The sequence below is a fragment of the Ostrea edulis genome, chromosome 9 (genome assembly GCF_947568905.1).
Source record: "Ostrea edulis chromosome 9, xbOstEdul1.1, whole genome shotgun sequence".
Lineage (NCBI taxonomy): Eukaryota > Metazoa > Mollusca > Bivalvia > Ostreida > Ostreidae > Ostrea > Ostrea edulis.
In genome coordinates, this window is record NC_079172.1 from 11,685,129 (window position 1) to 11,696,317 (window position 11,189).

General features: G+C 37.6%; 1 protein-coding gene and 1 non-coding gene across 3 annotated transcripts in view; one reads left to right on the forward strand and one right to left on the reverse strand.

The window, feature by feature from the left end:
* The first annotated feature begins 10,138 nt into the window (after nt 1-10,138).
* LOC125658701 (telomeric repeat-binding factor 2-interacting protein 1-like) overlaps nt 10,139-11,189 on the forward strand; it is a 37,949-nt gene continuing 36,898 nt past the window's right edge. Inside the window, exon 1 of one of the 2 annotated variants that reach the window (XM_048890063.2) lies at nt 10,139-10,398. In XM_048890063.2, coding sequence (XP_048746020.2) covers nt 10,294-10,398 — 105 coding nt within the window. In that variant the 5' untranslated portion in view covers nt 10,139-10,293. The remainder of the gene's footprint in view (nt 10,399-11,189) is intronic. The other variant, XM_048890065.2, reaches the window with a different exon arrangement.
* Trnaf-aaa (transfer RNA phenylalanine (anticodon AAA)) lies at nt 10,570-10,642 on the reverse strand. Its single transcript has one exon. It is a non-coding gene; the product is annotated as a tRNA-Ser (tRNA).

Genomic DNA, 11,189 nt, shown 5'->3' on the forward strand with positions numbered 1-11,189 from the left:
GTAGGTATAGGCGAGTGTTAAATGCATGTACTGTAACTCCTAATTTTTCACTTTAATAAAGATGATCCCTAAAATGTTTTTTTTTTTTAATTTACAAGAGTAAAAAAAAAATCATGCAAATGTGGAGAACAAAGTGACAGGGTACCTTGCAAGTTGGATTGATTTTAGATTTATCATAAATCACGTGTACGGGTCACATTATTTTAGATTTTTCATAAATCACGTGTATTTGTCATTATTTTAGATTTATCATAAATCACGTGTACGCGTCACATTATTTTAGATTTTTCATAAATCACGTGTACTCGCCATTATTTTCAACCGAACTGAATGTTCATGTTACATGTTATTGTTAATCAAATTACAAATCTGCTGATATTATCTCTCTCAATATCGATAATTTTCGTGAAACTGGATAGATAAAGGCGATATCATGTATAATATTTCCTGTTGCATTATTTTGTCCGATACTTGGTGAAATTGAGTCAATCCTGAAAAACGATCCATAAAGTAAAAAAAAACAAAAAAAACAACTGCTTTCAGTCATAGGAATAGTACGTGTTTTTAATAGAATATTAAATAAGAAATAGTGCAGAAAATTATGCATAGTTTAAGTACAATGCTTGAATTCTTGAAATAACTAATTTTGATGTTGCTTTGAAAACGATGTTCATAATCCATGTGCATTTCATATTTTCAAAAATAAAAGTTATCGATATCGTTATTTTTTAATAATTACATTTCACTTTTATTTCTGTCTTAATTCCCAGCCGTTCTACATCTATCAAGATCCATCCGCCCATTGTTCACATCTAACCGCACTCATGAGAAAATGACTATCATTTCAATTTCGTAAGTTATCGAAGGAAAAAAAATTGCAAATGTAAATATATATTTCAAAAGGGCGAGTCTCGACTGTTTGGTGATTTTTCATCCTACAACTACAACAGCATTTACTTCCACAGCACTTGGTTTTCTCCCCATAAGGTGTAAAAGGTCTTGCTGCGCCATGAAGCCACTCTTCGTTCAGGACTCTGGCTTTTCTCCAGCTGATCATTATTTCGTTCTTCGTCTCGTTTCCTCACTGTTCTTCCCCACATAGTCGGTGCGCACACTACTGTGCATTCCCCATCATAGTTATCATCACCTTCTGGGTGTGTCCGACTCAGTTTCAGTATACACCCCTTTACTCGTTATTAATGGCTACCATTTTCTCATTGATCATTTTCTATGTTCATCATATATTCAGTATTTTCCCACGTAAATTGAAAGCTGTAAATCTCCGTCTCTTTCGCCTTCGTCATGTTTCAAACTTCACGTACGTGAACATACACTGTAGTATATGTAATAGCACTAGCCGTAATACTACAGTAGTGTCTTCAACAGACAAATCCTGTGGCTGATGTTTCTAATTCTCCATAAAAGTGTTTCGGTTGTACGACACTACTATCGTTAGAGCTTTCGTCTTTCCTACAATGTAGAATATTTTTTCACAGTTTCTACTTAGTCTTCCCCGAATATGACTATTTCCTGCTGCTCTGTGTTTGTTCTCATGCATTTCACTTCTCAGTGTTGCGCTTCAGCCCTATTGTCCAACGATCTCCAATTCTTTTTTCTTCTTCTGTAGATCTAATTGTACTGTCGAAGGCAGAGTTCAAGTGTTCTAGTGATCATCTCGTGTATGTCTTGTTGTTATTTTTCATAACCCGGTTGATGGCAATGAGGAACAGGAAACCCGACATTACCCATCCTTGCTTCATACCTGTCCTTAAAGTAAACTATTTCATTTATTCACCATCTTCCATCATTGTGCAGTCACAGCTGTTTACATAATATTCGCCTGTTTTACTAACTTTTAAGATATGTTCTTCGATTTTATCATCTTCTATAATCCGTTTCTTTTAATCAAATCAAAATATTTTTGAAGGATGCACGAAATAACTTTTCCCTCGTGAATTGGACTTGCTTCAAACTATTGATGAATAATTGTTTCACAATCCTATTTCCAGGAAGCTCTATGTTCTGGATCTTCAGAATGATGGCCCTTTCCTTTATTATTATTATACCCCCCGCAACAAGTTGTGGGGGGTATACTGGAATCGGGTTGTCCGTCTGTCTGTCCGTCCGTCCGTCCGTCTGTAGACGCAATGGTTTCCGGGCTCTAAAGCATTATCCTTTCAACCTACCGTCACCATATCATATATAGGGACTACCCATTGGATGAAGATGTTCCCTATCGATTTTGGGATGAAAAGGTCAAAGATCAAGCGCACTGGACAATCGAAGTAGCAATATGGTTTCCGGGCTCTAAAGCTTTATCCTTTCCACCTACAGTCACCATATCATACATATGGACTACCCATGGGATGAAGATGTTCCCTATCGATTTTGGGGTCAAAAGGTCAAAGTTCAAGCGCACTGGACATTGAAGTAGCAATATGGTTTCCGAGCTCTAAAGCGTTATCCTTTCCACCTACAGTCACCATTTCATACATATGGACTACCCATGGGATGAAGATGTTCCCTATCAATTTTGGGGTCAAAAGGTCAAAGGTCACGCGCACTGGACATCGAAGTAGCAATATGGTTTCCATTTAAATTCTTTAATGGCTTTTTTCATCGCATGGAGATGTTGTGTTCCTAGATACCTTTTGGATCATAATACTGAAGTTTTACCTATTACCAACACCCTTTGGGAGATTGGGGTAAGCGGGGGGTATTCTTAGTGAGCAATGCTCACAGTACCTCTTGTTTATACACCCTAATTACCGGTACCTAAATGTATATCACAGCTCTTCAACTCTTGCTACCACCGTGGGGATCCGGGTTAGAATAGGTCCTCAGTACCCCCTTGCTTGTCGTAAGAGGCGATTAAACGGGGCGGTACTTCGGATGAGACCGAAAAAACCGAGATCCCGTGTCACAGCAGATGTGGCACGATAAAGATCCCTCCCTACTGAAAGGCCGTAAGCGCCGAGCATAGGCCTAAATTTTGCAGCCCTTCACCGGCAGTGGTGACGTCTCCATATGAGTGAAATATTCTCGAGAGGGACGTAAAACAAGATTCAATCAATCAATCAACTCTTGCTTTCTTCAGCAACATCACAATGTTTCCTTTCTTTCATATGCTGGCCGGGTAGCTATATCCCCCATTCCGCATTTGTTTTAATTAGTCACTCAGTTCTTTTACCGTTGTGTCATGACTACGGCTGAATGAGCTCTAAGTGAGACCAAGGGTCTGAGGACCGTAGGAATATCCACGAGTCTAAGGAATTACACTGGCAACAGTCAAATGTCATTCCGAGGTTTTTTGATTATAAGGACATTGCGGGTGATGCGCTTAAGTGCTGAAAGATTTAATCATTTGCACAATGTTATTGCAAAACAATATACATAATGGATGGAAATAATATATATTTATATATGGGAAGAAATACGTGAAATAAAATTAAGTTTTTGATCAAAGTTAATCATCGCAAGATTCCCGTGTTTTGCTTCGTCGTATTTGGGATTCATATGCTCGTATTTCTTTGTTCAGATTCTAATCCCGAGGCTTAGAATTAGCCCATGCGTAGAATAAAGTGTCGAAAAAAGGAAAATGATAGTTTTGGGGAAATTGCTTCCTTTGCCTCAATGACCGTTACGCCTTAAATTCTACACAGTACAGAGGGAGGAAGAGGGTTTGTACTTCTTGTGAATTCATGTTGATCGACATTATTATAAATCATTACCATTTGATTGAATAGGCAAATGGTAATCTTGATTATGGCGCATTTACGCTACATATACGACGTCTAAATGTCGCTGGCTATAAGTACAGAATACGCTGAGTGAAAATTCGTGTTAGCACAAATTTTGATATAATTTTCTCTACAGTATAATGTGTAAGATTCGTCGTGCAATTTTCTTCATCATTATCTGAAATCTAATGGATTGAAATTAACTATATTTACCATCTTAATTCACTTGTAATAATTTTTTACAAAACATTTTTAAAGGACGAACGGATATGTGTGGGTGCGTGATTGCGAGATTCGTGACTCACAAAAAGGAGTCGGTGACGTAGAATGCATAGAACCCGAACTGATTCACTGTGTCAATCAAATTCACTCTAGTTGTTTAGCTGATATACACGGTATTTGCTATAAAAACTGTTTAATGATTTATATTTCAAAGTTTTACATTATTAAAAAGTGAAGATACCTAAGGTGGAACCAGGTGCCTTGAGGAGTAAGCATCCTCTGTTGACCGGTCACTCCCGCCGTGAAAATAATCAAATAGGAAATAATTTTCGTAGTTTAAAAATTTTTTAAAGCAGGGGCGTAGCCAGGGATATTTTTGATGTGGACGCCCGAGTAGGCAGGGGGTTTGGGGGCAAAGGTGTGGGGAAAAACAACCAAAAGTCACGGAGATAATATTGCGTTTCTCGTAGCAGAATAAGCTTGTTTGATTGTTGTGTGACAATTTTGATGTTGACTAATATATCCTTGAATTACGTAGTTATTGCATCTACAACATGTCTAAAATGGGGCGGTCCTTCGGATGATACCACAAAAATCGAGGTCCCGTGTCACAGCAGGTGTGGCACGATAAAGATCTCTCCCTGCTCAAAGAGCACAAGCACCGAGCATAGGCCTAAATTTTGCAGCTCTTTACCGGCAATGATGACGTCTCCATATGAGTGAATCTCGAGAATATTTCACGCACATGGAGACGTCATCATTACGTCCCGTAAAACAATATTCAATCAATCGAACATAATTTGTTTTCTGCAATTTCATGGCGAAGAGACTAAATCCTTGTTTATCAAATTAATTAACTTTAGGATCTTATTGGTTATAGTCAGCTGTATATAAGGAGCTGTATCAGCAGATTTAGTCACTGCTAGGTCAAGAACTTAAGGTCCGTATTATTTAAAAGAACGTGTAAATTGCTTTTCTTTTACATAGGGTAGGGTTTCAACTAATCTCGACTGAGATTCTATGGAGGGCAATTGTGTTCAAAATTCCATGTAAGTGGAAATACTGTACATGGGGATGACCACGTATAACTGAAACAATGATAATTAAAAAAAAAAAGAGAGAAGAGAAATGTAAAATAAGAAATCAAACGATTACACAAAAGAAGAATACAACACTGAGTTATACGTTTCTGAGAAATATAACTTACACCCCATGAGTTACAAACATACATGGCTGAAACTGAGAAATGGCATTGTAGAGTGTGTGCGACAACGTCGTTACCTTTCTACATGCAATATCTATGTGAATATTAGAATATCCAAGCTAATAGATTCAATCATTCGCATTTTAGTAAGATTAATTGATATCGAATGGATAGAATGTAAGATTGTATTCAAAATGATATGCAACTTTCGTATACATGTAGTAAAGTGTTTTATCTAAATGCTACCATAATGCTATGTAATACGTTTTGACATCATCATCGAAATAGAGTTTTTTTTTAGCACTACATTCACAGTTAAGATTATGATTATGATAATATTCTTTATTGCCATGGCAATGCGATATAAACATTGGTTTTGATAACTTTAACCTGCAGTAGGATTACGGAGATATCCGGATATGACACGGTGATGCTGTAGAAACACTATTGGGAATACGGATTACATATAGATATATTGAACGGGAAATGGTAAAATGTATAGGCAGATAAATTCAATTTCTCAATAAAAATGTAAATCGCTATAGAACTGAATTCGGGGGGGAGGGTATGCAATATACATGTACCTACATATTGGCTGTGGTAACGAGACGAAAATTGGACAACGAAAACCTATAAATAACGAACAGTAATCAATCTCATAACTCCTATAAAAATACAAAATTAAGAGTAGGGCAAACACGGGCCCCTTGACAAAACCAGAGGTGGGATCAGGCGCCTAGGAGGAGTAAACATCTCCTTTCGACCGGTCACGCCCGCTATGAGCCCTATATTTTGATCGGGTAAAGGGATAACGGCCTAACAGTTGGTATGAAACAAGTCAGAGTCACAGCATTTGTTACAATTATAGGTTGTATTGGTTAATAAAATCGTTATCACGACCGTGTAATCTGTAAAATGCTGACTTCAAACGAACCCCCTGTAACATCACTGTATTCATCAGTATAGCCAAAAACACCATATACAGGTGATAATGGAAGATATATGAAGATTTGTTCGTCTTTGAATCATCGATCATGTTAATACAATCATTTCACACATATACATCCTGTGGAGATCTGGGTAAGAATAGGTCCTCAGTATCCCTACTGGTCGTAAGAGGCGACTAAATGGGGCGGTCCTTCGGATGAGACGGCAAAAACCGAGACCCCTTTTCACAGCAGGCAAAATAAAACCCATCCTTACCCAATGACCGTACAAGCGCCGAACATAGACCTAAATTTTGCAGCTCTTCATCGGCAATGATAACGTCTCCACATTCATGAAAGGTGAAGATAAAGAACAGTGATCAATCTCAAAACTCCTATAAGCAATACAAAATAGATAGTTGGGCAAACACGGACCCCTGGACACACCAGAGGTGGGATCAGGTGCCTAGGATGAGTAAGCATCCCCTGTCAACCGGTCACACCCGCCGTGAGCCCTATATCCTGATCAGGTAAACGGAGTTATCCGTAGTCAAAATCAATGTGCCAAGAACGGCCTAACAATCGGTATGAAACACGTCAGACAGCATTTGACCCAATGATAGGTTGTATTGACGAAAAACTGAAACGTGAAAAATTCTCGAGAGGGACGTTTAACAAAATCTATCAATTTTACTTATATAAAATTCTACATCTTGTAGAATTTAATTCGAATAGTAAAGAATGTGGACAAAAATTAGCATATCACCATAATGACGGGGTCGGAAATGGAGCAGAAACTAGACAAATGTGAAAGACTTTGTATATCTTTTAATTTTCATTGTGACTCTCTGATAAAATAGGGCATACAAATGATATGTAAAGACACAGGCTTAATGTTTCACAGAAAATATATATGTCTTTGTATAATTATGTAAACTAGTAATTTTTTTTAAAGAAATGTCCTATCTGATTGCCTGTATATACAAACTCTCTCATAATAAGACAAATCAAAAAATTTCTGTGAATAGTTAAACGTAATCATGGGTGTAGTTGGGAGTTTTTTTTTATAGCCCCCTTCCCTCCCCTGTGGACCCATGGCGAAGCCTTCTTCTTTGTGTAGATTGGTAGGAAAGCGAATCCCCCTGGAGATTGACGAATTCTTCGCATTTTCACTTGGAGATTATCACTAATCGGAGAAAGTGAAATTCATATTTTTCTACGATAATTCATACTATTAAAGTGAATTGAATTTTCTCGATTTTTTTTTCAAGAACACTGACAATCAGAAGAGAAAGGCCAACTCAGTCGCTCTTTCTTCGAAACAAAATTGAAGTATGAGGGTACGCCTAAATACGCCCCTGGAATAGAAAACAATTAAGATGACCAAGTTTTCAATCATTCTTCGTAATGCTATATATAAACAGTGATAGACACTTTCTACGTACTCATTATCTGTGTCTTACAATATCTCGAAAAAATCGTGAACTCTATTCCGTGAATTTGGGAATAGATTGATAGAAGCTTCGACACTGAAGTCGAGCAGGTTATGGACAGAACTTCTGGTAACCCCCTTCCCCTGTAGTTTTGAATATTCATTCCCTTGGGTATTTAGCAGATATATATGTAACGTTGTCGTGTTTTCATTTCAATAGAATATACAAATCTTGCACAGAGACTGTTTTTAGCTCACCTGAACCAAAGGCTCAAGTGAGCTTTTCTGATCGAAATTTGTTCAGCGTCTGTGGTCATCGTCGTTAACTTTTCACATTTTCATCTTTTTCTCCAGAACCACAGAGTCAATTTCAACCAAACTTGGTACGCATCATCCTCGAGTGAAGAGTATTTAAGTTTGTTCAAATCATGACACCCCACCCCCCGTTGGTAGGGTGGGACCAGTTTTACGTGCAGATATATAGGAGAAAAAAAACAACTTTAAAATCTTCTCAAGAACCACGAGGCCAGAAAAGTAGAATTTTACACAAAGGCTTCCTGTCATAAAATAGATACAATTTCTTTTTCAAACTATGGCCTCCGGGGGTAGGGTTGGAACCACAATAATGAATATGATTTATTTCCAAATTAGGGCCCTCTCGGGCATACAGCATACATGATTGTTAACATTTCAATGTGCAATGACGATAAAAAGAAAAACAAAACAAGAGTAAAATCTGCACTATTAGTATGAGCAATGTTCATACATGAGACATTTGAACATGATAATACTTATTTGTATTATATGTAAGTACCACCGTGTATCCTAATGCAAAACAGTCAGAAATACACATAGGAAAAAAAAAAAAAAAAAAAAAATATATATATATATATATATATAGAGAGAGAGAGAGAGAGAGAGAGAGAGAGAGAGAGAGAGAGAGAGAGAGAGAGAGATATGTCTATATATATACATGTACATAACAACTCTACATGTAATAATAGTAAAGGTAGTAGAAGTACATATGATTAACTCCACTGTAATGCAAAAGATACCACGGGACGGTGCATTGGTACTAGATCAACATGCCATGTTTATAATTAGTGCATATGTGCAATATGGTTTCATATGGTTCACACATAATATACAGTAATACTAGTAGTATGAGCATTTAAATTACGTGTGGATATAGAGGGGGAAAACACTGAGCCAGAGAAGTTGAATTTTACATGTTTCAAGCTTCCTGACCTAAAGTAAATTTCTGTCTATATCAGTAATACTTTCGCTTGCATTCTAATATTTACCTTTTTTATATGTTCTAAATGATGTTGAAATATTTACACAACCCCATCACACATTATCATCACCACAGTTTTATCATTATTTTGTATGTACATGTAAATGACGAATCGCATATATATATGTTTATGTCATAACCATAACACGATTCTGATTTATTAATATAAAATATGAAGCGGATTTATATAAGTGCTAGCACTTGTTTCCGAATCCTGTTCATTTTGCATCTTTTTGTATTTCATATAATGCTTCATTTAATAAATATAGTTTAAACCAAAGTAAATTTCATGGCCTACGGGACATGTAGGATGAAACCACAATAGGGGATCATTCCTTTACGTGCGGGGAAAATCTTCTCAAGAACCACGTGCACTGGGCCAGAGGAGTTGAAATTCAGGCGCGGATCCAGAATTTTTTTCCAAGGGGGGGGGGGGTCGAACCTTTTCACAAAATCGAACCCGTGATATAACTCATTTTTCTTATAAATCGTTATATCGTAATTTTTTTTTTATCTTTGCAAATTCCAGGGGGGGGGGGGGGGTCCGGACCCCCGCCCCCCCCCCGACCCCCTCTAGATCCGCGCATGAAATTCATACAGTTTCCTGACCAAAGCTGTAAAATAGATTCAAGTTCAAATCGGGGAAGAGTGGGTCCACAACAGGGATCAAAGTTTTACTTGTAAATATATAAGTACAATTGATATTTTAGAAGATACTTTTCAAGAACAACGGTACCATGAATAGAAAAAAATATACATGTACATATATTAACTAGCATCTTACAAATGGTCATCTGAAAAAGCTTGCGGAGGTAGAAACTGCTATTCAGAACGGTGGTGATTGGTGGGGAAATCACATAGGTCTATTTTGGATTTTAAAAAAAGCGGGGAGGGGCGTATATACACTGTACACTTACATAAGACTGATCTATACAAGCTATCTACATGGGTGCCTTTGCTCTATAGTAATCGGAATCATCCGAGGACTGCGGGATTGCTAAGCTCCTTGTCCGAAATATCTGACGTTTTCCTGGCTTTTTTATGATTGCCTGGCACGGTAAATATCAAAATCATAAAAAAGCCAGGAAAACGTAAGATATTTCGGACTACTAAGCTCCCTGCATTAGTTCTAATTGAAATCACAGATCTTTCAGAGGTTCTGTCTCACTGTAGGCTTCCTTTAGCAGTTTTACTCATAAGAGGTTACCATTAATAAACTCCCTTAGTTTAATATTATAAACCATCCTCGGAGCGAAAAGATAGTCATATTAGTTTGACGAAACACCGTTTTAAATCTTAATTTTTTGTGCGTTTGGCAGAAAGGTACAATAAGGTGTAATATGAGAAGTATTATCGGTCTTTAGTGACATTGACATGTAAGGAAATTTTAAAAATAATAATAAACTTAAGACCTCAGAAAAACACACAGTGACACACAAAAAAGGAAGAGTTATCAATTTCATGATTTTAAAATGGAACAAGAAACGAAGAAACTTTTCCAAGACGATGAAGGAAATCCTGTAGTATTCTTTTTTCGTCCTTGTGCCGCACGGAGTAAGGTGCAACCCATTATAGAGGTACGTTCTACAACTATACAGTGACATGTGGTAGTTAACAATGTATTGCATTCATATTTTCAGTAGCAGTGTCATGAAGATGCTGCTAAATGCCGTATTCTCTTTAGAAATTATAGAAGTGGTCAGGCAACTCGAAGCATATATTGTGTAACAGGAAGGAATGAATACAACGGACCAGACCGGGATTCGAACCCGGGCCCCCTGAATCTCTAGTCAGGTGCTCTACCAACTGAGCTATCTGGCCACCGGCGATCGAACCCGACTGGTCACTACATTCCTCCCTCCTTAAATGTCTTCATACTTGAAGACATCAACCCAGGATCTTAATCCTCTGGCAGGCATTTTCACCTGTCAGTTCCAGGGGCTGGTCTACGGCACCAAATGTAACAGGAATGGAGGAAATGCAACGGACCAGACAGGGATTCGAACCTGGGCACCCTGAATCTCTAGTCAGGTGCTCTACCAATTGAGCTATCTGGCCACCGGCAATCGAACCCGGCTGACTGCTACAATAGCATTTTATATTGTGACATGTGCGGGGGAGAGTCAGAGTGGACTCCATTTTGAAAAGTGAGAATTCAGCGAATGCATCTGTACCTACCTCTTACAACTTTATTTCGCAGATCTATCTTCCAAGATGCGAGAATTCAGTTATCGGAAGATTATTCTACAAATAGATCATGATTAATATGATGCTATCGTCATTTAAATGTTTGATTTTTTTGTGTTTATTGGCTGACCTCATGAGCAAAGAAATTGAATGGCGAGGCAGCGACCTAATTCAAGTGATG